Source organism: Magallana gigas, chromosome 9, assembly GCF_963853765.1.
Source record: "Magallana gigas chromosome 9, xbMagGiga1.1, whole genome shotgun sequence".
Taxonomy (NCBI): Eukaryota; Metazoa; Mollusca; class Bivalvia; order Ostreida; family Ostreidae; genus Magallana; species Magallana gigas.
The window spans coordinates 23,285,823-23,313,648 of record NC_088861.1 but is presented as its reverse complement, the minus strand read 5'-3'; the positions used below and the strand labels follow the sequence as shown (position 1 = coordinate 23,313,648).

General features: G+C 32.4%; 1 protein-coding gene across 1 annotated transcript in view; it reads right to left on the bottom strand.

The window, feature by feature from the left end:
• The window catches only part of LOC117685030 (E3 ubiquitin-protein ligase rnf213-alpha), a 94,328-nt gene that overhangs the window by 52,968 nt on the left and 13,534 nt on the right, over window positions 1-27,826 (bottom strand). Inside the window, exons 6-22 of the mRNA XM_034459217.2 lie at window positions 25,542-25,627; window positions 25,241-25,414; window positions 24,570-24,768; window positions 24,145-24,348; window positions 22,714-22,850; window positions 14,435-14,645; window positions 13,985-14,315; window positions 13,183-13,330; window positions 9,162-9,484; window positions 7,959-8,125; window positions 6,577-6,792; window positions 6,133-6,320; window positions 3,664-3,760; window positions 1,929-2,029; window positions 1,601-1,780; window positions 1,229-1,486; window positions 889-1,006 (exon numbers count right to left, since the gene is read on the bottom strand). Coding sequence (XP_034315108.2) covers window positions 889-1,006; window positions 1,229-1,486; window positions 1,601-1,780; window positions 1,929-2,029; window positions 3,664-3,760; window positions 6,133-6,320; window positions 6,577-6,792; window positions 7,959-8,125; window positions 9,162-9,484; window positions 13,183-13,330; window positions 13,985-14,315; window positions 14,435-14,645; window positions 22,714-22,850; window positions 24,145-24,348; window positions 24,570-24,768; window positions 25,241-25,414; window positions 25,542-25,627 — 3,138 coding nt within the window. The remainder of the gene's footprint in view (window positions 1-888; window positions 1,007-1,228; window positions 1,487-1,600; window positions 1,781-1,928; window positions 2,030-3,663; window positions 3,761-6,132; window positions 6,321-6,576; window positions 6,793-7,958; window positions 8,126-9,161; window positions 9,485-13,182; window positions 13,331-13,984; window positions 14,316-14,434; window positions 14,646-22,713; window positions 22,851-24,144; window positions 24,349-24,569; window positions 24,769-25,240; window positions 25,415-25,541; window positions 25,628-27,826) is intronic.

Here is a 27,826-nt window from a genome sequence, read left to right as displayed (position 1 = left end):
CATAATTGATTAGACCCATCAACTTATTTTGGAATATATATACAATTTTCAACAATATGGTCCAAGACCCAGTTCTACAGTTTAAATGCAATAGGCATATATACAGTTGGTTAACAATTTAGTCTCGTTTTTATGCTATACATAGCTTCCTGACGTGAATTTGGATATGATCAATCTGATCCCGTCTTCGCATAACTACAGACAACATTTGGCCCAATAATTCATAAATACAGGGCAGACCCAATAAATAAGGAAGTTTGGGTATATATATATATATATATATATATATATATATATATATATATATATATATATATATATATATATATATATATATATATATATATATATATATATATATATATATATACCTGCCCTAGGGCCTGAACCCCATGCCCAACGTGCAGACTAGGAATTTCACAATATGGGTTGAGAGCTTTATGGACATCATAAGCATGCATTTAATTTTTCTCAAGTACATATGGAAGTAGCGATAAAGATTTTCAAAGAATTTAAGCATTTTTTATGGCCATATTTGCCCCGCTTTAAATAGGGCCTAAACATTTGGCACTGTGCCAATATTGGTCCCGCTTCAGGGCCTAAACCCCTGACCCAGGGCCCTGAATGTCACAATATTGATAGAAAGCTTCATGTTCATCCTAACCATGTCTTCAGTTTTCTCAAACATATTTAGGAGTAGTAGGCCAGGGCCTATAACATGAACCCCTGAATTTTACAAATATGTTATCGCACAATGGACGACGTACTGACTAGGGTAACCTAAAAACTGATTTTACAATACCACTTTTTGTTCAATTAAAAAAAACACTAGACTGTAAAAAAATTGACTCTGCCATGGCCAAGACATGCAACTTCATTACAACTTACCTCTAAGCAGTTGATAATCAAAGCATTTAATTCAAGCAGATATTTTTGTCGGTCCTTTATGAACGTCTCTTTGGCCTTATTAACGTAGGTTTCCAAAATATTTTCAACTTCTTCATTACTAAGAAAAAGCAAAAAATTAGAGCCAAAGATTTGGTGACTACATGTTTAATAATATACTTGAAAAAAAAATATCGCTAGATTACCATTTAAGACACATATTTATTAGTTCATTGAGGAGAAATCCTTGGATTCTGAAGCAAAATAAACAGGTTCTACTACACCTATCTATTTATCTATCTATATATCTATCCATCTATCTACAAGTATTTTTCTTTCTTACTTTGTTCGTAAAATCTGTTGTAATAAAAATGAGCGGACTACTGGAACTTGATCAAATCCTTCCTCGAGAATTGATATGTTTTTACTCATCAATTTATCTTCATTGCCCGAGTTTGGAGCGTTTATAATATGTGACACTAGTCTTTCAATGACTTCACGGGATGGTGTCTCTTCCTCAGAAAAACATAGCTGAACAACGACGTCCCTGTAGAACTTGTCGCCATATATCTTGAACGTTTCGTAATCTTTCATTTCCGAACTGCAATGTACAAAATGTATTTTAACCTGTGTTTGAACCTCAACAACAACAAAAAAAACAACAATAATCAGCATAATACAGTATTAACAATCTTGTACACGCGTGTCATTATACCTGGAAATCTTTGCCAACCCAGGCTTAAAATCCGCTTTAAACAAGGTGTGGCAAGCTGGACATTTATAAGGTCCTGTGATTGATGTTTCTCTGTAACAGTTGGCGCAAATTACATCACCACATGGGAGTTGAACGGGCCGTTCTACTGCTTTAGACTCACAACATTTGCATTGTTGTTTGCTTTAGTAAATGTAAAATGATAGAAACCAATGTTTATCATACAATCTTTAACAAGGCGTGAAATGTATTTTCGAAAGTTGATTTCCTAAAGAATACTTTAGATAACATAAATCCTTTGATTGTAAAAAAAATGTGTAAGAAAGTTTACCGACACGCCCGACTTCTCAATTCTGTAGCACACGACTTCAGGACCTTTTCAACTTTCTCTAAGCATGATATATTTTTCATATCTGCTTCCCCTTTCAATACCTGTAATTAATAATAATTATTAATAATCGGAAAACATTTAAACCAAGAGTAGATTATAAATTTTAAAATAAGTTAAGAAATAATATATAGCCAGTTTTTCGTAACTGATCGGTTTCTGTGTTTCTTAATCATACACGACTGATGTGGATACTCAAACAAGTATTATCTTGTTATTAGATAACCGCTGAGCTCTAGTTAGTGCAGATGCGACCGATCTCCTCGGCCGCTGATGAGGGATCGGATAACTTACGTATAAGTAAAACACACATAGAGAGTTCAGAACCCAGGAACTTGTGGAAGGTTTAAAATGTTTGCAGTATGATGACTAAACTTCAATTAATATTTTTTTCCCTTAAATCCCATAGTTGATCTATCTGTCTGATACTGCTTCAGAAGAGTAAACTTTAATTTGTAATCAATATTAAAACGATTCTTGTGTTTGCGGCTAAATAAAATCACAAATGACAGACGCAACCCTTGTGTATTAGATAACCGCTGACCGATTTTCTCGGCCGCGGGCGAAGGATGAGTTACGTTATGACGCTTACAACTAAGAATTTAGGTCAATTTGAAATGCTTGCAGTAAAATGACCCAAATCTATTTCATGGAAGTTATTTTTTAAATTTAAAATCCAGTTTATGTATCCCACTAGATAAGAAAAAGAACGTTTAAATTTTCTCGTTTTCGTTTTTCTTAACAGTTGTCCACTGTAAGACCTAAACAGAGGTGACTCAAAAAAAAGGTGTAAAAAAAAACATGTACACGTATACTTTTAAGACACTTTTTCTAATGAATAAAAGCATACCGTATATGCTGGTACATGTACACTTTCAGCTGTTAATCTATGTCCGTTATACATACGAAGATTATTCACTTACTTGCCAAATGAAAACAGGTACATGTTTACAAGACAAGCTTTTTACATCCATACTATGCATTACCGGTACAAAATAATTTTGTAACAACATTGATAACACCATAATAAACAACTTTTCTATCAATAGCTATAACAAAATATTAACCATTTTTGAGTCATAAAGCGAATACTTTTAAGGGCTCTAGACCCTTAATTAAATGGACCATCCCTTTTTCAATCGTGTCAAGTGAAAGCCCTCGATATTTTGCACATATTTTGTTCTGTATGTGTCCAGAGAAAATTTTAAACTTAAGAGCTACGAGACAAAAACACAACCAAAAATCAGCATTTCTGAAGCACAAAATTCAAATTTTTTGAAACTTTAAAGGGGGAAAATTGTAAAAATAAAACTCAAAGGTCAACGTTCAAAGTATGTATTCTCAAGATTTGTGACTTTGTAACACATGCTATGGGCGGTTTCAGAGCCTTTGCGTGCACAGGAATGCCTATATTTTTTTTAAAAAGGGGAATAACTCGGTACCGGAAGTGTTTATATCAACGATTTTCCCTAGGTATTGAGAAATAGTAACTACCAATAAGCCCTGAAAATTTGAATTTTATAAGACAACAAATAAGCAAGATATTCGAGTTAAAAAAATACGTCTAGAAGAAAAAAAAGAATGATCAATTGAATCAGTACAAGGTCTTCTGTCGAAGATGGAAGACCTTAACAGGTCGTGATTACTGAAATTTTAACCCTTCAACTTCAAACATTACCTGCCAGAAAACTAAGCATCGTCTTGCTTGTCCATCAAGAACAGAACACACGTTTTCCAGAAAGAGCTTTACCACCGTTATTCTTGTCCACTGAGATCTACAAAATGTGTGTTGTTGTTATAAGAAAACAACCATACTTCTTCTCGTATGTAAAATTTATGGATATGTATGTGAAACTTTTTAAAAACAATTACTTTGCTTTGAATTTTTAGCTTTTTTTTTAAATCGAGCTTTCATTTTTTTGCATTAAATAAGATTATAAAAATGCGATACGTACATATTCATTACAAGTATTTGTTTGATATTCAAAATTTAAATATAATGTAGCTGTGCATTTTACTCTGTGTAAAAATAGTTTTTTGATGAAAAGAAACAATAAAATATTACATGACAACTGACATAAGGCAGGAACATTAAGAAGAAGAAATAGAAAGTGAATTTTTTTTTTGATTTTAACTTTGTCTTTGTCTATTACATCTAAGTTTTTTTAATTAAAAGAAGGAAATCCTGTCTCAGTTTACTTATATAATTGTCATTGATCGAATTAAGTACATCTATATAATGATGCATCTTTTTTTACAAAAAAGAAATGTTTATTTTTAACATTAATTCTAACTTTAATTTTGTAGCATGTCTATTATTTGACGGCAGATGTTTGTTTTACACGCAGCCATTTATATGAATAATGCCAGGAGGCGGAATGTGCGACGTCTTAAACGTCCCGTTTAAACGTTCAGCATTTTTTCTCGTCAGTTTCTATCCGTCTGAGTTACTTTTTTTACTTTGGTTTCATCGTATTGTTTTCTTTGTTGCTTGACTATTGGAATATCAGCGATTTTGCTAATTTTATCTTCGTTAGAATGTGTTTAAGATTTGTTTGAACATCTTATAAACATCATAAAAATCGCTGACTTTGCAAGTTTATTTTGATTTTAAATTTCAAATTGCCCCCATGTTTTATAAATTTGAGGAAATTCCCCTCAAATTATAAAGATATTTTGATAAAACAGTAAAAAGAAAATCCTGGTTACAGATATTTAACAGCTTTACAACATCGATCATTTCTCTTCTATACGTCACTTAAATAGGCCATTTCCCGCATTTTCTCAAAAGCCTGAACATTTCAAAAGTTCAACTTCATGTTCTAGAGCGGAATGTTTCTCAACAACCATTTTTACATATATTATTGTTAATATTATTTTGCAAATCATATTAAATCAAATGACTGAGAGTACTGAAAGACGGGGTCTTGAAGTTTGAATTTGTAATTATCCACGTTTTTCTCAAATATGTTAAAACAATTATGAGTTTGAATTAGTTGTTTCAATCTAGTATGTTAGAATTCGGCTTTTAGCATTTGCCTGATACTATGTCTAAATTTTACTAATTCCCGGCCGGGGCTGCTTTTTATAATTGAAGAAAATTAACACAACGGTATTTTATGTAAAATAAGACCCAAAGGAAAAATTTTGAAAACTACAACTAACCGGGAAAATCAAAACAAATATATTTAGGTAGATAATTTAAATCATTATATTTATTTAATTTTGTGATCCAAGGGAAAATCCTTTAGTCGAAAGGTATCTGTTATACAAGGGTTATGAAAACTCCGAAAACTCTCAAACTGCTGAATTACCGAACAAAGTTAACATTTGTATACCGATAACAAACACAGGTACATGACGTTAGAAATATTTCTTTTTACAATAAGATTATTCCAAGTACTATAACAATAAAAAAAAGTTCGTCACGGTAGCCATTTTGATTTTTGAGACCAACTTATCTGTCACGATTTTTTTGCAGCGATTTATATAAAATTAATAGGTGAAAATAAATTTGTTGGTTTTCCTTTTTTAAAAACTGACAGGAAAGCTTGGCTAAAATACCTTCTTTTTGTGAAATAAGCTCATGATAAACATAATATATTTATATAATAACTTTTCGACATTTTATATTTATAAACCCTACGTAGATATGTATAATAACCTATCTTTTAACAAAATTTCTGACGCTCTTTTCATAAATTTAGGGTCATATAAACAAACATCTAATCCCTCATATAGTTCTTTCTAGGCATTTTTGGAGACCTATCTTTTTAACTTTATTTGTTAAAAATGCGAGCATAATTCACACAAATGTGTGCCTTAATTGCATCACTGTCCTTCACTTAACTTTGTACAATATTTTCTTATGAATAACGATAATTCATCTTTTTCTGTATTTGTTTTTAATTTTTTGAATTATTTATTTCACAAATCTGTTAACATCCATATTGAACTGGGCAACACACACCCACTTCTTAAAAAGACGCCCTTTTTAGAGTGTAATATTTCTTTCCAGTATAGAAAGATATTGCTTCTTCTAATGTGCTGATTTTTATTCCAGTTTATGGAGTTATAGTAAATACACAAAAAACCTTTTTGATCTCTTAACTTTTCAAACTGTTTTTAAAGTAAAATTAATATATACCTTGCTTCTTTTAGCTCATTTTTCCGAGTGGAAGATTCATCGGATTGTAAATAAAAAATTTTCTCAACCACAGGTCTGTATTTGTGTACTGTCAATAGCCAGTTTTGTCTTCCCTTTTTATCAGTAAAGGTATCAGGTTTTGGTTCCAAACTGCCAACTAGTATTGTAAGACCGAGCACATCCAATATCTATTTGATGATAAATGATCTATTATGTTATTAATATATGTATATGTTGGGTTAAATCTAAGAATAAGCATTTCTAAAAATAAATCATTGTACCAGTATAATCACACATAATGATAATTATAATGACAATGAATTTCGAAACATGTGGGAATTCACCATCCAAACGTATGTTATCATCAAATATGTACTCTAAATGACGTACAGGCAAAAATAGATTGTTGGACAGATTGCTTAGTTGAATAAATACAAAACTAACCTGTCCCTTGTCTGTTCTCCATTTGGACCTTTTCTCTTTTTTCAAGTTTTCCTGAATATTTGGCCAAATTTCGGTGATGCAATGGAAGTTTTGAAAAACACACTGATACTTTTTATAAGCGATATGTGTGGCAACAATACAACTTAAACCAGACTTTTTTGCCTCGATATCACATAAAAGCTTATCAACTTCTGTCTTCAAATTTTCACGTATTAGCTGTAAACATATGTAAAAAATTATTTTTAAATATTTTTTTTAATATGTGACGTTATCTTTTTTAAACCAAGTTTAGAAAATCTCTAATTGCCCTGCAGCTGTCTAGTAAGAACCTACAGCTGTTCAATAAGTTTTTTATTATTGGACGGCTGCAGATGACATGCTTTACTGTTGGTGATTATTGGGGTTAACACAAACTCAGAGAAAAAGATATAAAAAAAATCATAGCCTCCGTTTTCCTCAATTTTAGTAAAATTTATTAGATTTTACGAGCAAACTGCGTAGGATGTCCTTAAATTTGAAGAGAAAAAAACAGATCCAGGTACAAAAAAAAAGTTCTGGCCAAATCAAAATGATATGTTGCACAAATTATAACAACATAGATTAATTCAGTTTGAAGTGCTGCTTGTTTAACGTCTTCCTTTTGTATCATATTGTAACGGGAAAAATTAACAAATCGAATCGAACATTAATATACTCAGTTATATTAAAACATTCCAATCTTACAGAACCACACTATCCTTTACCGTTTTTGTCCGTATGAGAATGTGCGGATATTTTAAACTATGCTCACTGGGGTGCCTTTGTGCATGCTTTTTTCATAACTAAAGGGGACAATACAAAAATCTTCTTATCAAAACATGCTAAAATGTTTTGACATGAGTTCCTTTATTTATTTTTTATACCGAACTCAAAATGATATATTTTGGCCTATTTGTTAACTTATTAGGTCTTGTAAGATTAAAAAAAAATGAAGCAGGGCAATTATGAAAATTGTTTGTGAGTGAAAAGACAAAATGTTTTAAGTAAGTTGATGCACTTTGGTCAATACAAAATCCGCCAGAATGGACAATATTCAGCTTATAATCATTATGTAATATTAATAAATCAATTATGTTGACAAATGCCCCATTGAATATTAACACACTTTTTAAAATTAATTATTGTTACCCTATATGTTGAAGAATTCTAACCAAGAAAGGTAAGTAGCTATTTAGAAACGACAGCTAATAATATTTTCATCTTGTGTTTTAAAAGAAAACCTGCTAAAAATATAAAGTCCATTCTCTTTTACAATGGATTGTGTACACGTCATAAAATATTTACATTACTCTGTACTTTATTTTATTGGATCGATTAAAAAATAACAATAAAGAATAACTCACTTCAAGCTCATTATCTGAGCACAAGGGATAATCCATGCAAAGAAAATCATGTATATATGCCGACATCAAATCTTTCCCTTCAATGTTTTGTAGGCAGTTTGATAAAGTCAGTCCTAGTTTTTGGACCTCGATGAGTTTGCATATCTGACCAATGTTTTCATTTGATTCTGAATAAAGTTTTAAAATATTGAGTTTCCCCACAACAAAGTTACAATAGAAACAATAGATATGATATGGAAAAGTGCTTTGTTTTGTTTTTTTCTAAATTCTGATCATACCATTTTGTACAAATTTGACTTAAGCTCACGATCTAGTAAATCAAAGGGTACCCGGTCTTACTGATTGCTGAAATTTCACATATATTTTTTTCAAAAAGGGCAAATAAAGTGTTTTTTACCTTCTTTTCAAAATGATATTAAATTGAACATAATTTAACGGAAATCCCTACCCCTTTATGATCAAATGTTTAGAAAAAATTGAATGATGATAATACAAAAACATTTATAGCACTGGATTTCTTATATTTACCATATTTACCTTATTATTTTGGCATACAATTCATATGAGTTTAATGATAAACATTTTGAGATATGGTGTCTTTTATCGTTTTTAAGCATTTTTCAGTATTATTTCAATTCGTACCATACAATTATTTTCATGAATAAGTGAGATAAAACCAACAGAAAATATGCCAAATTATAAAGACAAATATAAAATCTTGTCTTTTATTATTAGAGTACTGCAAAAATGTTTTAGCGGAAAACAAAATATGCAATATTTAGTCGGATGTTCTCTGACTAAAAAGTCTATTTTGTTTGACCCTAATTCCATAATAAAGTAAAATAATTGCATTTTATGTCAATTATAATTCATTTCATAGATACTTTTTTGTTTAGAGCAAATTTTACTCATTACATTGAACTTTATATATAACGATTCAAATTTGAGAATTCAAACCCGAGTAAACAACATCCTTAATCAATGCTTTTATATCGTGATATTGTGGTTAAATTCAGAAAATATGCACGTTTAATTTCGGAAACACAATATTAAAAAAACTTAGTTTGGAGACACAATTAAACATCCAAAATTGTGAAACAAGAAGATGAAGGTGGAAATTCCTAACTGAGTCATAATATGAATTAAAAAAAAATAATGTATCATATTTAGTGGCTTTTCATGATATTCGATATTAGTACTTACGACTATCTTCGCGGTTTATGGCACTTTGCACAAGTTTATGAATTATCCATGAAAATGGAAATTCTGCAGAAAACATGTGATTGTCCGATCGTGTTCCCAATACCACAAATTCCCGAGAAACATTCGTACCGTGGCGGGAATGAAGTTTAGAATAAATGCTTTCTGTTGCCCCTGGACAATTCAATATCTTCAACCATAATATTCGCTTCCAACTTTCTACTGATTCATCTATTAGATCTAAATTTTGGTTAGTGTCAATCTTTGAAATTATTTCTGCCAGAAGAGGTGATAATTTTTGCACAATATACTGTATCATCGCTTGTCTACAAACAGAAGTTTATGGTATGTATCGTAGGTAAATTTTACGTTTGTCAATGGTTAATGCATTCAAATTTTGTATATATATATATATAATTTGAAAAACGAAAGACAACACAGAGTAAAACGTTAGCGCTTTCATTCAATCTTCAGACGTTTTTAAAATAACAATTACGTTACTTGGTGACGTCTACAATATAATGACGTCATAGTTAAAGTTAACGTAGTAGAGGGATATTTCCGCGTAATCTATAGGGTAATTCAATGAAATATATACACAATACATAAAAAAGTTAAATTATAGCAGTCTGTTGAGGCAAGGTTTTAAAGTTTGAATAAAATGTTTTTCTTTTTCTCTTCTTTCCGTTGCACTCTCTGTAAAAAGTTTATAAAATGGAAACACTTTAAATTGCCCGCCTCTGCATACATCGATGTGCTCGCTGAGTTTTATTTTCCGGTACTCTGGGTCTTTAATTTGCTGTTTATGCACCCGGATTCTTGTTCTTAATGTTGTCCCAGTTTCGCCGATATAAAATTTGTTGCAACCATCACATATAATGGTATATATTAAATTTTTGGAATGACATGACATAATGAATTTACGTGGAATTGTTTTCCTCTGAAGTCAACCGAGCTGCCTTGTTTTAAAAACGGACACGTGCCGCATCGTATGTCTCCACATTTAGATACCGTTTTTATTGACGTATTAATTGTAGATGGACAGAGTATTCTCTTAAGGTTCTTTGGTTGCCTTTTACTGTTAATAAACTTGAGTTTGGTTAAAACGCGAGCCATATCTTCATCTGCTTTGAGAACTCCGTTGAGATGATTGACCACTGGAGCTATATTCGGGTTCCTAGGGTTATGGGTAGTAACAAGCGGTAATATTTTGGTTTCCTTGTTGTTCTGTAAAATTGGATTAATAAGATCCTGTCTATCTATTCCTTTGGCCTTCATTATTCCGTCGTTGATAAGGTTGATAGGGTAATGCTGGTCAGTTAAAAATTGTTTTAATTCGTTGAGACGCTGATTTCTTGTTTCCTCATCACTGACTATAGTACATATTCTCCTGGCAAGGTTGTAAGGGATGGCCCTCTTTATATGTCGTGGATGGGACGATCCAAAATGCAAATATTGATGAGTATCTGTACTCTTGTAGAAGATATCTGTAGAAATTTTATCGTTCTCCTTCTTAACTAGAACATCTAAAAACGGAATTTTTGTGGAACTTTTTTCTAATGTGAATTTAATATCTGGATCTAGATCATTAAGAATATTTTTCAACCTTTGTAATTCCGAGTCTTCTTTATTCCATATGATGAAACAATCATCTAGATATCTTTTCCAGTTCTTTGTCAGAGTCTGGCTGAATTCTTCACCGAATTCCTCCTTTGTCTTTTTATACAGACTTTCTTCTAAAAATCCTAGGCATAATGTAGCGTATGTTGGGGCCATTTTAGTTCCCATGGCTGTACCTTTGATTTGATGAAAGTATTTGCCATTAAACGTAAATACATTATTCTTTAAAACCAAGTCTGTAGCCTCCAATAAAAACTCCTTTGTAAATCTGTTATCAATGTCCGTTCTGCATTTATCAATCCAGAAATTCAAAGCTGTAAGTCCTAGTGTACTGCTTATATTAGTGTACAAGTTGACTACATCCAAGCTTACTAGTTCAGCATCAGGATCCACTTGTTCCGGTAGATATCGTAGAAAATCTAAGTCATCCCGGATGAAACTTTTTACATTTTGACATACTGGTTTCAAAATGATATCCAATAAATTGCTGAGTCGTTGGGTGGGTGCTGCAGGTCCTCCAACAATAGGACGGAATGTTAAATCTGCGGGATGTTCACAAGTAATGTATTCAGAATTCTGTTTTTGTATAGCTTCTTTGGTTGTTTTTGATTTGTGAACTTTTGGTAACCCATAGAAGGAACTTTCTTTATATTCAAACTCAGTGACAAATTCTTTCTCCTTATCTGTTAAAGTAGAGGAATGTTTGAGTAGCAGTTTTTTTATTTTTTGTAGGATTGCTTTGTCCTGGTTTTCAGATATTTCAGTATAAAATTCCGTGTTTGAAAGCATATCCATTATTTTTTGCTCATAATATACTGTGTCCATAATAACCACGGCTCCGCCTTTATCCGCCTCTTTAATTACAATATTTTCATCACTCGATAATGATTTTAAAGCATTGGTTTCTTCTTTAGACAAGTTTTGTTTAGTAGATATACATTCAGTACTATCTAGTGGTAAGTTCTGGAGCGTTTCACAAACAGTGTCTAGAAAGTTGTTTCGTCCTTTCTTTGGGTTGAAATTAGATTTATTTTTCACTAAATCTAGTTGAGTATTTTCATTTTCTTCGTCGCTCTCCGTATTATTGAAATATTCGGCCAGACGTAATTTGCGAGTGTATTCTTTTATGTCTTTTCTTAATTCTTGTTTATTACTGCATGGGGTTGGTGTGTATTTCAATCCTTTTGATAGGAGCTTTATTTCGGATTCGTTTAATTGTTTGGTGGACCAATTGATTATTTTTGGATCCACGCATTTCGTCGTTGCTGTTGTTGTCGTTGTCGCTGGAATCTTTGTCCGTGTCCTGGTTTGCCTCCGCCTAAAAAATACTTATTTAGTCCTCTGCCGATGTAGGTTGTACCGTTTCTCCGGTATGTATTCCCTAGAGAGCAGTTTGGCCTTACATGCCTGTTATTGTTACTGCTGTTGTTCTTGTTGTTGCTGTTGTTATTGTTGTTGTATGAGTAACTGGAAGTTTTCCTTTGTTTCACTTGTTGTGTTCCATTGTTTACTCTTTTTTCATAGCCCGTATATTGTGGCACGTTGTGCTGTTTTCTTCCATATCTGTTACGTGTATTTTCTTGTGGTCGCAACGTTTTAACCAAACTCAAGTTTATTAACAGTAAAAGGCAACCAAAGAACCTTAAGAGAATACTCTGTCCATCTACAATTAATACGTCAATAAAAACGGTATCTAAATGTGGAGACATACGATGCGGCACGTGTCCGTTTTTAAAACAAGGCAGCTCGGTTGACTTCAGAGGAAAACAATTCCACGTAAATTCATTATGTCATGTCATTCCAAAAATTTAATATATACCATTATATATGATGGTTGCAACAAATTTTATATCGGCGAAACTGGGACAACATTAAGAACAAGAATCCGGGTGCATAAACAGCAAATTAAAGACCCAGAGTACCGGAAAATAAAACTCAGCGAGCACATCGATGTATGCAGAGGCGGGCAATTTAAAGTGTTTCCATTTTATAAACTTTTTACAGAGAGTGCAACGGAAAGAAGAGAAAAAGAAAAACATTTTACTCAAACTTTAAAACCTTGCCTCAACAGACTGCTATAATTTAACTTTTTTATGTATTGTGTATATATTTCATTGAATTACCCTATAGATTACGCGGAAATATCCCTCTACTACGTTAACTTTAACTATGACGTCATTATATTGTAGACGTCAACAAGTAACGTAATTGTTATTTTAAAAACGTCTGAAGATTGAATGAAAGCGCTAACGTTTTACTCTGTGTTGTCTTTCGTTTTTCAAATTTTCTATATATAAAACCGGACACTGCGATATTTTTTGGATTTAACTATATATATATATATATATATATATATATATATATATATATATATATATATATATATATATATATATATATATACCTAAATGTCCCAGCTCCGTTGAGGTATTCTCTTTTTGTTGCATCACAAGTCACCCATTCGTTTGCTTTATCTCCAAACACCTCATATTCAGTCTTCTCCAGCATCGCACAAAGATGACGACACACCCCCATGGAAAATGATGCATGATCTATCAAGAAAGTAAAATCTAGAACATGTACGAAGCTCTCTTGTCGATAAAATACGTATTGAATTGTCCAACAATCAAAAATTAGATAAGGATAACAATTCTACAAAGAACATGTCTTAATGTAAGAATTAAATGAGACGTAATTTAGGAAATTATAGTTTCTAAAAATAGTTGGTAAAACTTGATTATCTGGACATTTTTGTTAGCAATTGTGGGAAAAAGACTTGAAATCTAGAAATGTTATTTTCATTCCCGTGATCAATAAAAAGAAAAAAATGAAAATATTCCGCAACGTGTAAAATCAAATTTTAAATCATAGCCCTTATTGCATGTACTCCTATTATAAATTAGGAGAAATGCGTTTGTAATATGCACACGAATGTATTTATTTTATCCGACATTACATGTATGTCGGTCTTTCAGTGTATATGTAACTATACGTAGGTCTAAATTTTCTTTCAAAGTATTTTAATAAACAACACAACTTCAAGAATACATTTAAGTTTAAGGAAATATGACTACATTATCGCGATCCTAATTAACTTCATGAAAATTCCAGTTCAGCAGCTTTCAAAAAAATATTTTGGGCAATTTTCTGAGATGAGAGGAAATTGAATAAATTCGTTTCAAAAGTCGTTATTTTCAAACTATTACCAGATTTTTTGGTATCATGTAAAAGTCCTATCCATGTATTCACACACTGGGTAGACCTCTGCGGGTTATCTGGATATTTGACCATTGACAGTGATGATTGTACACATTTCTTTACCAGAGAAAGAAAATCAAAGCTCTTAGCCTTTGTCGTCTGATTAGATAAAGTTAGTTCATGAGTCTGTACGAAATTTTCTTGATTATCCTCGTCTAGCAGATCCAACACATTCTTTTCAAACAAAGTTGGAATACTTTTACCCACCATATCAGTTATATTGGGTATATCACGATTCGTTCGAAGATCATCTATGTGCACACTTTTCCAAAGTCCACACTGTAACAGACAAGCGGTCAATGTTGCTACTTAAAAGATCTAGTCGCTATAAAGATTAATTTAATTAATGAATGGAAATATGTTTAATTTTTATGTATATGTAGGCAAAAAGTTTATACCTGGAATCCTGTGAAATGATTCTTTGACATTCGCGGCAATCGAAGAATAAACACTATATGCGTTCGTTCTTTTTTCTCTGTTGACAAAAGCTGGAGTTCATCTAACACACAGTAGTGTGCACAAGCAATTAAACCAGAATTTTTAATTCCATTGTCGCACTGTATTATAACAAAAATGTCATTATGCCGATCGTTCATCTCAAAACTGCGCCTGAAATAATGCGAAATATCAACATTTTTGAAATGTTTTCACAAATCAAATTGCACTGAAGATATTAAGTTAAACTTTCACTTTTTAAGTATTTCTTCTTAACAATTGAGCACAGGCATTAAGAAACCAAATAATGTTATGAAAGATTGACTAATCAAATACAACTATTAAGAGTACAAAACTTTGCTTTTCAAAGCTGTGCTTTATTTTTTCCATTCGAAAAAAAAAATTAAAAACCGATTTTAAAGAAACCAATTTCTTGCTGATTTTTTTTTTTATAAAATAGGCAACATTGAGATGGTAACCATCTCAAAACGCCCCGCATAAATAATGAACAATAAGATAAAATGCATTTCAGAGAATTTTGCGTTTAATTTGACTTATAACTTTGAATTTTCCAACAGATATAAACTTTTCAATTCATCTCATTACCCCTTATATACAGGCATTTTTAATCAAACAGAGCAAGATTGAGCAAATTTGAAATAATCTATGGTCTAAAACTGGCCCTGATGAAATCTGCTTTGACCTTCACATTAACCTGATTTATAGTCAATGCATACCAGTTACCCAAAAACACATCTAAAGTATGTATGAAATAAGGCTAAGTGGAAAATATATATGCTTTTAAAAAGGGGTTTGTGTGATCTAATATGACTTTGATACTTGACCTCTAAACATCATCCAAAGTTAATGCATACCCTTTGATCAAAGGCACTCTTTGAGTGAAGTATGAACCAGATTTGACCAAGGGGAGAGAAGACATGCTCCAGACAAAGCTTTTTCATATGATTCTGTTATGACCTTAACTTTAGACCTAGAAACATGGTTCAAGGTTACTGCACACCCTTTACCCAAAGGCGCTCCTCTGTGGGTGAAGTATGAGGAACATTGAACTAAGGGGAAAGAAGATATCCTCCGGACAAAAGATCTCGGACTGACAGACGGACCAAACACTACTGGCTCTAAAAAACCCTGTCCGTATGAAAATCCCCTGTCTTCCCCTGTCACCCCCTGTGTTTTCACTGCCATCCCATGTACATCCCCTGTGTTCCACTGTACAGAGCCCCTGTATACCCTGTCATCCCCTGTGCGCCCCTGTACACAACCCCTGTGTGCCACTGTAAGCCCCTGTCACCCCCTGTACGCCCCTGTTATCCCCTGTAAGCCACTGTCTGCCCCTGTGCATGCCCCTGACATCCCCTGTACGGTCTTTAACTGCTCGCTAAGTAAATAAATAACTTTTAATTAATTCGGATTTTTAAAAATTTATATTTAGCATTCATATTTTAGACGGTGCTTGTTTTTCTTTGCATTTCATAGAGGGCAATATTATTACAAGCGTTAATAATTTTGACTCAACATTGACACAAATCAAGATATGCTTGTATACCGATAAACCGCTTATTTTATTACATGCATTTAAACAAATGACCATGTTCTGTAATTTGTAAAAATAAAATAGAAAGAAAAAAAAGAAAAATAAGTGGATGAGTGCGTGAAATCTGCAATGTTCTGTGCCATGTAACCTGACTGAGATAAAGCGCAGAATATAGAACATGATCAGCACATGCAGATAACCACACACCGATCGAAATGATGAAATGATCACCTTTATTTTTACTGTTTTGATCAGTGAAATGATGCATAGAATTAAACAGCCTTTATGAAGTTCATGTAAATCGTCGATAATTGCTGTCAGTATTGTTTTTTTATATATCATGAGAGAGAGAGAGAGAGAGAGAGAGAGAGAGAGAGAGAGAGAGTTGATTTTGGTCGGAAGGGGGGATTAGACCGATCCATTGACACTTTTAATTTTAATCAGTGTGCATTTTCCAGTTTAGTTATTTATATGCATCATTGAATAGAATTGTCCTCATGCATATAGAGCAATAATACGGTCAATGAATGATTTGATGCATGACTGTATACAAATGCCGGTAACGGTGTAACATATATACACACATGCTTTATCTTAAGCAATGTTCCGGGTTTCGGATTAGAAAAATATACATTTATTTAAATTTGATTTGAACAATGAAAAATATAAAAGAGCAATATTATGATACAGATTTAATTCAATACACCGTGCCAAATAATTTTCTGAAACTTAAGCTCTTTAATCTTTTCATATTTGAAATTCTCAGAACTGAAAAATCGAATTTTTTTAATTTCTTGTTTCTTCACTTGACTGACTGGGAAAAAAGTAATAAGGGGTGTTTAAACAACATATTGCATTATTGTGTAGCAATACCGAGCATCCAGACCTGCGGACGTGTGTGTATATACAAGTACACGTGTGTTTGTCACCTCATTGTTCCCAATCTTGCTACCGCGCACTGCAAATTGTCAAGAAGGGTTGTATACAGTATATATAGCTATTATATAATCACTGCCTGACCATTCAGATCTAAGGAAGTGTGTATATATACATGTACACGTCTGTCTTTCATCTCTTTTCTCCTATCTCGCTACCGTGCATTGCAAATTGTCAAGAAGGGCTGTGTACAGTAGCTATTATATAATCACTGACCGAGTGAAAAAAAAATATCAACATCCTCTCCTTTGAAAATTGTAGCTTCAATTAGCTAGTTGTTAATCATGTGTCTTCAAGTTTTTTGATCAATTGATCTGGTATAGAATAAAACATTGATGAATTAAAAATCAATTTGACAGGTCTAAGTTAATCTAAATAATTATAGACAAATGGTTATGAAAATTTATTAGGATTGCATGTTTACTTATTAGGAAATTAATTCCCGGGTAAACTATTAGTAATTTTTAATCAATGCAAACTCTCTCTCTCTCCCCCTCTCTCTCTCTCTCATTTTTTAAATTCCTCAATATCTATATAAACTCCTACACGTATAGAATACACATTTACATGTTCTGACCTTGGCGGCAGATTTCTGATCACTGCCAATTAATTAGCTTTCACTTTGCAGTAGAAAGAGATATGAAAATTATATTTTAGAAATTAATGAAAATGATTATGAGAATAAATCATCAGTTAAAAGTCAATTCAAGAGTCCAAAAAGCCGATCAGACACAAAGTAAACAAACATAATAAAATAATTTCTTAAGCTTATATAATTATTTCTTAAACTTTTATAAGCTATTCATGCTTTATTTTGCTATTCAAGGAAAATTCATAAAGGTATAACAAAGAACTTGGTTAAAAAGAGAAGAGAGGTGTACTCTATCGTTACATGGCTGATTATTAATAAATTCTACATCCTGACTGATTTATTGGTTTTAGTGTGCACCTATATGTTTAGATATATACAAAATTAAAAACCCATGTGCCGCACTTGATCTTTTAGTTTGTATTGTAATGTTTATTACCAAGAATCATATGATTCATAGGTTTAAGATATTCATAAGTAAAGTGAACATATATATCTGTAGACAATTTAGAAAATAAATAAACCACTCTACGTCGAACTTTTTATGTCTGTTTTCAAAACATAAGGGAGTGGAGATGTTCCCGAGCTCTAGGGGACTACATGCCCTAAGGGCTTTCACACCTAATATCAAAAATAATCCCGCCCGCACCTGAGGTTTACCACACGATGAATCTCAAGTCTTTGATTGTTAGCATGATTATCTAAGTATCAATAAATTATCAACTAAAACATGTGATTTTAAAATTACGATAACAGTGTGTCTTGTGATTCGGCGCTGCTAAGTGCAAATATTGATTTATAGCTCAAAATATAACATATGTGATTTCAAAAGTTGAATTAAGAAAATAATATTGAAAAAAAACCAAGTCAAAAGCCGTACAGGGGTATACAGTGGCTTACAGGGTATGACAGGGGCGTACAGGGGGTGACAGGGACTCACAGTGGCACACAGGGGATATGTACAGGGGCGCACAGGGAATGACAGGGTATACAGGGGCTCTATACAGTGGCACTCAGGGGTTGTACAGGGGACGACAGTGAAAAAACAGGGGGTGACATGGGAAGACAGGGGATTTTCATACGGACAGGGGTTTTAGAGCCAGTTGTGAAAGGGCAACGGCGGAGCGGGGCTCAATTGAAGTACAAAAATATAAATGTAGTCCCATATGGTACCTTATATTGCCATTGACTTCAAACAAATCAGATAAATCGATCAAGGTACTGAAGTATTGACGGAAGCTGATATTTTAGATTAGGTATTCTAAAATAAACATTATGTAATTTCGCATGGTAACCAGTTTCTTCGCTGTATTTGAATAATTATGCACATTTTTAAGGTATGAATTCTTGGGCTTTTCCGGCAAGAATATCGAGTTATAGATTAAAAAACCCACATGAAAGATGTTGTGTAATATTTAAAGATAAACCAACACCATTAAATTCTACGATGCATTATTTGTACGTAATCGAAATACAATACCCTATAACCTTAAAATTAAGCCGAGGCTTATTTTAAGTTTTGATAAGAAAGTGGGGGCTTAAAGCCGTTTTTAAATTGTGGTTTATTATCATATCAAAAATCCGTAACGAAGAGAACACTATCATGACATCGATTGTTGACTACTTGTTTGCTCTAAAATGGGATATCCAGGTAAAAATCTGTAGTATTTAAATCAAAAGTGGTCACGTGTCTTTAATTTATTGTTACTTTCATGCACAAGGGCCAAGCCCGTTTTAACATTAATTTCAATGTAACCATAATAAAGAAAGGGGTCGAACTCTGACCCAGATAAAAAAACTACCAGCTCGCTTCAAAGGCCTAATAAATCAATTATTTTTTTACAACACTTGCAATATGCGTGTATTTTTCAGAAAAATAATGTCTAAGATACACTCATGCCGAATTTCAAGTTGATGGGTCTTAAAATAGCGAAGATATACGTCATTATTCTCTCGAAGTCGCCAGTTTATTTTTACTCGGACATTAACCGGTCCAGGGCTCACGATGGGATTTTGCCTCTGACAACAGCGGTATTGCAACAAGTCGAGAAACATTCGCACTAATTTTTTCAAATCTCACATCAAATGCACGCTACTTACATCCTTAAATTCCGATAAAATTCCGTAAATACCTTCCAAACTTAACTTTTGTTCTGCAGCCACATCAACTTCTGACCAGACCGGTCATTGTGATAGAAAATGTTAAACTCATTTTCATTGGTTAATATTCCTGATGGTCCAATCAGAATCCGTATTTCTCGAAGACGTCAAAATGGCTGACCCCGTCAGAAGTCAATGTGGCTGCAGAATAAAAGCCAAGTTTGGAGAGTATTTACGGAATTTTATCGGAATTTAAGGATGTAAGTAGCGTGCATTTGATGTGAGATTTGAAAAGATTAGTGCGAATGTTTCTCGACTTGTTGCAATACTATACAAGTATAAAAATAAACTGGCGAATTCGAGAGAATAATGACGTATATCTCCGCTATTTTAAGACCCATCAACTTGAAATTCGGCATGAGTGTATCTTAGACATTATTTTTCTGAAAAATACACGCATTTTGCAAGTGTTGTAAAAAATAATTGATTTATTAGGCTTTTGAAGCGAGCTGGTAGTTTTTTATCTGGGTCAGAGTTCGACCCCTTTCTTTATTTATGGTTACATTGAAATTAACGTTAAAACGGGCTTGGCCCCTGTGCTTTCATGCTCATTTATTCACTATGATCACCATTCCATGCAGAGTTAAGTTCTAGCCACTGTATTTGCCATTCAATAATCTGCCACCTGTTGATTCGTCTCACGGTCAATGTTTGTTTAACAATATCCAGCACTTTTCTCCTGTTGGACTTTATAGTCTATTTGAGTGCAGGACGATTACCAATAATACGAAAGCCCAGAAGGCTCATTTGAGATTGGAGATTCAAAATTCGAGATTCATTCGAATTACGTGATTCAATGTTAGGAATTTGAGATTTTATTTCTAAATTTACCAATCCAATCAAGGAATTAAAAACCTGTATCCTAGCGACATCAAATTGTTCTAAATAAAGCTTATCTGTACATGCTCTTATAAAAAAATATTAGGTATTTCCAAACTCAATAATTATTTGTATTTATACGTATTTTTACACATAATATATAAATACACTAGTGATAATGCAATGTGTTCCGCGGATTTAAGCAATTCTGTTCGCTCTGCTTGCACTCCCTTCTGATGCGGTTATGCCTTAATACTTGAAATTCAATGAAAATTGAATTTGACACCTCAAATCTCTCTCTCTTTTTGCTCTCTCCCCCTCTCTCTCTCTCTAATCTCGAAATCTTGACAATATCATTGCTATATTACAATACACTATTTGTATCTGGATTGTTGTAGTTGAGGAGGAAAATTATAAACCTTTATGGTTTTAAAAAAATTTGATCTTTATCACAACCTAAATTTATATTTTGAAAGGTTGATTATTTTGTTTCATAGCTAAAACCAATCTTAATTTTAATGTTTTAGATTAAACAGATTTTTCTTCGTGAACTTTTTTTTTTGCACAGTTGGGGCGAATACACTTCGGCTTAAAATGTATCGGGTTAGAATACATTTAGTAAGATTCGAAAATTACACAGTGTTATCCCTAATTAAATTGTATATACTGTGTGGAGTTAATTCATCAAAGTTTATTTAACCATTAAATAACAACTACATATATAGGAGGTATAAAGACATTTATTTGTAGGTAAGAGCATGTCCGAATGCATGGTCTATATTTAGAACAGTTTGATGTCGCTAAAACAGTTTTCAGGTCTATGATTTAATTGGTTAATTTAGATATTGAATCTCGAATTTCGAATCTTTGATCTCGTATTCCAGATCTCGTATTTTGAATCTCGAATTTCGAATGAGTATTTTAGGCTTTCGGACAATAATTAAAATTTAAAACTTATTTACTTTAAGTGTCTCGTTATGCAGTACCTGTAATTGTTTTGTACAGTGATTGACACTGTTAAAAATAAAGCGATGTATTGTAAGGCTTCATAATGACTATATACGACATTGAGACGTTTCTTCACAATGTTTATTTTACAATAGCTAATAATTGGATTAACTTTCAATTAAACAAATTAAGCAATTCAAATACATATAACTTGTCAACACGTGCACATCGATAAGTAAAAAAGTTTCCAAAAAAATATTAAATTTCTTTTTCTTGGTATGGGGGTGTATTATGCAAATGAACAGCTTGGTTTTTTAAAGCCTTTTACACCCAATTTTCTGGTGTATTATACACGCAGGAGACGTTACGGTAGTCTAAAATCTTTCTTTATTGACATTGGTATGATTTACTTATTTTCAAAACAGGCTTATTTTCGAAAATTTTGTGCAAAAAAGGGGCTTATGTTAAAAACTGTCTTAAAATAAATTAAATTAAAAAAAATAAAGATTTTAGAGTATTTCTGAAAAAAAAATATATTCAAACCATTCATTTACAAACATATGATAATTAAGTATAGTCTTTGTCTTTCTCGTCATATATTTAGATTAAACGACGCTTTGGTAATAAATGACAGCAAACCTGTCCTATTCAATTCTGCTGTAGAAATACATATGGTTTCAAAACATATCAAAATTGTTCGAACCATTAAAATCTGACTATTTCAAGGCATTTACAAAAAATCTTATTTTTAGAATAATGCTTCTGTATAGATTACATCGAATTTATCAAAAATTTTAAAGAGCTAAGTTAGGTCGAAATACTATTTATCTCCGTTTGCCAGAGTAACTGCTAAGGGTGGTTGATTATAATCAAATCCTAATAAAATCTATATATTAACTGTATACTACCTATTTCATAAACACTTTAAAACACTCATATTAAATGTACCTGAGCAAAATGTTGAGGTAATGAAATGTGAAATTATTTTTTAAGATCAAAAGATCTGCTGTTTTAAAAATATTTTAAATTGTAACTAACATTTTCAGTATTATACACAACATTATTTCATATGCATTAATCACATTTATACCATTCTGACGCTTACAATTCAACATTAACCAGCTTATCAAATTGTGAGAAAATTATATCAATTTATTAACATTAATAGCAGAACGTATTTTAATGTTGTTACTTTTTTTTATTTCTAGTTCTGACTTTTTTTCTTAGAAACTTACCTTAACTGTCGACAAAACTGTTGCTCTGTATCAAAAGATTGCAGAAAAAGAATGGAAACAAAATTTGGATCTAAGTTTGCACATCCAACATTATCTCTTACTTCACCAGGCGTCAGTAGACTGGAATTGGTAGTTATCTGTAGTTTAAAATAAGAGGTCAATGGGCCCCATCGCTCACTTGAGGAACAACAGGTATGATAAAATCAGCTTAATGGAGTCATAATACAAACTATCTTGACAATGTAGAATAATACATGTAGAGCCTGTATAAATAAAAAAAAAAAATTTCACCCTGAATATTCTTATGTTTATAATCAAGTCCCTTTTCTAACAGGATGATTTTATAGTCATATCACATGTTAAGCATTGCAGCTCTCAAAACCATCCTAAACAATTGTTTATATATGGGATATAAACCTACATTAAACTCTGAACCCCTTGTGAGGCCCAGAATCGTACAGGGGCTCTACACCTACTAAATTCTAGCATAAAAGTAAAACCATATAACATTTCAGTTTTTGTGAATAATTAAAAATGTTTTCCTTTGTAAAATTGAATTCCAAATGTGGCTCCACCTACTCCTCAAAATTTTGAGTTGAACATATTTTAATCTACATTATCTGAGGTTGATTTCATTCGGCAAATTGGTTTTTAAAAAAGATTTTTCTCTATATATTCCCATGTACATTTTTGCCTCCTCCCCCCTTCACACCTAATCCTATCCCCCAGGGAGTCAGGATTTTCACAACATTGAATCAACTTCACCTGAGGATACTTCCATTCAAACTTCTGCTTTCCTGGTTGATTAGTTTTAGAGAAGAAGATTCTTAAAGATTTACTCTATATATTTCTATGTAAAAGTTCAACCACCTATTGTGGCCCTATCCTATCCCCGGGGGTAATGGTTATCACAACTGTGAATTTATATTGCCTGAGGATGCTTCCATATAAGTTTCAGCTTTCCTGGCTGATTAGTTTCTGAGAAAAAGATTTTTAAAGATTTACTTTATATATTCCTATGTAAAAATTTAACCCCCATTGTGACCCCACCCTACCCCCGAAGGTCCTTATTCTCATTAAATTTACCCTATCGGAGGATTCTTCCACATAAGTTTCAGCTTTCCTGGCCAAATGGTTCTTGAGAAGAAGATTTTGAAAATTTCTCATAATTTTCAATCATTTCTAATTATTTCCACTAAAAATGGGCGTGATCCTTAATATTTACAACTTAAATTCCCGTTGAGTAAGGGTGCTTTATGCCAAGTTTGGTTGAAATTGGTTCAGTAGTTCAAGAGTAGATGTTGAAAATGTGAAAAGTTTACGGACAGACAGAGGACAGACAAAATGAGAGCAGAAAATACGATTTTGGAATTTGTTTCGATAATACATGTACAAACATTCAGCGTTTGCAATGAAAAGAATGATACTTACTTGGAGTCGAATGGCTTTGTGTTCTGTTTTGCTTTTATTTAAATGGTGACAAATGCATGACCACAAGTCTTCATGTGTCTGTTGAAAAAAGTATTTTTCACAAATGTCCTTTTTTTCTTCTTCCTTCAGTTTTGTCATTCCAAGACGAAGAACTGCATCCGGAGTAGAACACCACAAAAGAAGGTCTTTTGATTGGTCAAGTATCTGTTTGATTTACAATTCATAAGTTTTATGCAGTGACCTTTAGATTTTTTTTCAAAACAAAATATTTCAGACCACATGTTGTATAAAAAAGATCTACAATATTTAACTATGCATTGCAAATGAAATATTTCTGTACTCTCCATCCTTTCTTGACCAATGCACCGATTGATAAACGAAAGATTGCAGGTTTGCTGTTAATTTGTTTTTGCTAAGTTACACACCTTGGTTTTGTTATTGTTAACCCATTCATTAATGTCGTCCGTTTTCTTGTCTTTCTTTTCACAATCGTCACTGGTATTGCTGTTGCTATTACTGTCATCGTAGTTTTTTTCATAAAGTTCATGACATATATAAAGGATAATTGAGGCACAAGTATCCGCATGATATCCAATAAAAACATCCATTTTTGTCATTTTCTCTCTGTGAACATTAACCAAATGAATAATATTAACAAACCTATTTACATGCGTATATTTGTGAAAGAAATATAATATTGCAATTATTGCAATTAAAAAAATATCCCTATCATGATGTTCATCATCCCTGAAATGCAGATTTTAAAAATTTTATTCCAAACTTTTTAATTATTGAAAAACTGGTCCAGTGCTTGACAGATACCATTCATTTTTAATGTATCCTGCTTCGCGATGATGGTTAACCTTATTCTACCTATTCATGTGATTTAATTAAAATAAATCACATGTCCCACCCTATCCCTTTTTGAGTTTATGTTTTCTTTTGACTATCATACTGTGTTCATATTAAATAGTAAAATGAAACTGATACCAATTGAATGATGTAATCTATATCAAGAGGAAAATGGCTTTTTTGAATTTTATCATTTTTTGAAACATAATTGTATAAAATAGTTTTTAAAAACAGATATATTTACTCTTTATTTTCACAATGTGATAATGCATTCGCCCATTCATCTAGATCTTCCGTGAGTTTTAGTTGTGAATGTGAAAGCAATGTTGAAATATTAAGAAAATGTTTCTCCAGCCGGTTTATCAAAGGAATCGGGAATTCGTTGTACACCACGTTTTTATCGGCTACGACAATCAATCTAAAAAGCAAAAAAAAAAATCATCACATACGAAATAAAAACACGCATGAAAAGAAGTTGCAAAAGTGTTGTCGCTCGGAAAAATTATTCAAATAGATTTACTTTTTTTAAATGTAAAAACACACACCTAAAATCTCGATGCACTCTGCATTTTACCCTGTGAGAGCCAAGTCCAAGGTCAACATAGCGTTCCCCTCCGAAATACACATAGTGCTAGGGTAAACAATAAATAACAAACATTATATTAAAGTTGTACCTGAATATTAAAGTTTTAACACTTATCGCTCTTTGAAAATATCATTAATATTAATTGATTTCAACAAACCGTCAAAAAATATTTTTATATTCAAAACAGATGTTTGATTTTAAGATTACTTTACGCGTATATTGTCAGACGTTGATGTAAAGGCATGGAATGATTATGCCTACACTCTTAATTTTTAAACAAGAGGCACTGATGGTCACCTGAGAACCATAGACCATAGATGAATATGTCAAGAAGTCTCAAAAGTATGTTTTTTTGTGAAAACCCTTATCAAAGACTTATCTTACTGTTACTCCCGCCTTCATAATTTGATTTTAGCAAACATCAAATTATAAAAGGGGGCAATTGTCTGTTGAATCTTTGATCATTTACATCTTAACCCCAGTGGAAAAAATATTTAAACCCAGGGGTCATGAAAATCGCATGTAGAAACATCGTTGTCTTCATAACCATGCATTCAGTTTTTTATTCCCCTGCTGTAGAAGTAGAAAAAACGGTTTTCAAAGACACTTTAATACATTTTATCCGTATGACCATATTGATTCCGCCTTAAGGTCTGATCTTTTGACCTAAGGGCCATGAGTTCTACAATCTAGGTAGAGATTTCCATGGACATTATACCCATAAATTTAGTTTTTCTCTAGTATTATATTGGAGTAGATTAAAAGAATTCTAATATTTAATACAAGGCTATTTTGGCCCTATCTTAATGTCTAACCCCTGACTTAAGGACAATGAATTTTGCAATAAAAAGGTTTCTTGGAAATACAACAATTTAAAATTGTTGTTGATGCCTTGGGGTGGTTATGTACATGTAATAGTTTTTTACAATCTAGATTCCTCTCATCCTAAAAAGTAAAAGTATGATTGATAACACCTGACCTTGTAGTTTTTAAGAATAATGACGAGGGGGGGGGGGGGAGTCTTTTTGCGTGGACCCTGAGGTCCACGCAGAAAATATATAAGCGAGGTTAAACCGGATACTATGGGGAAAATTTAGCCTGCGCATGAGCTAGCCTGGTTCCTGTGCGTAATGGGTAGGTCAGGGAACCAGGCTAGCACACGTTTATCTGAATCGGGATCGGAATTCCGTGCCATATACACACATAAGTTCAAAGGCGCTGTAATTGTAAAGTTGTCGGTAAACAGTACAGAAACAAAGTATTCCTTTTAAAGAAATGATTGGCATGTGATATGAACTATCAGTATTTTGAAATAAGTTTATGTTATGCCGAAACTACAACATACATCAAATAGCATAATTTGCAATGTTTTGTTGTTTTCCGAATACACATGTAACTTAACTTTACTTTTATAGAAGGCAAGGCTAGAGAACTTCCCGATTAATTTTTTTAAGCATTTAAGTACGATTGAATAATTATGTCACTGTGTAAAAGTTTAAATCTCCAGAAAAATGCATCAAAATATGAAATTTTTAATTTACACAAAGCTGTCACTGCATAACGTTAGTTAACAAAGTAGTGCGAATCGTACAGTAATGTGTGCGCAACTAGTAGAATTCACCGAATGCCTGATACTATACATGCAAACTTCATTCATAGATAAATCATAATTATTTTAGAAGTATGAACCCTTTAAATTCTGAGATAAAGAGTCAGGGCTATACATACATGTACACGTAACACAACGTACAAATTTAGTGGTTAAAAGCAGAGGGCTAGAGCTGGAATCTCTGATAATCTTAAGGCTTTCACGTTTTCGTTGGAAACACATGCAAATGGTACACGTATTGTAGTCCTTTTTTAAAGGACAGCAACTTGTTTCTTTTATTACCCCGGTCATTATTCTATGTAAAAAATGAAATGAACCTTATGTCTGAAGAATAAGTGTCATTTTCATAAAATTTAGGTAAATTTAAGTTTGTCAATATTATTTCTTGTTATATGTAAAATAGTCTCTACAATATTGTCATTATTCTACATGTATCATATTATTACGTGTGAAAAAAGATTAAAATTATTACGAAATACAAGTCCCCATATTATGAAATTCTTTTTATTGACGATGAAAGAGTAGACTATATTGGTCTTGAATTATACTTGCATTACCGTTTATTATTTATATGTTTTCATAGATAAACTAAACCAAGGTGGGTAAAGTATATAAGTTTTATTTAAAACAACCTC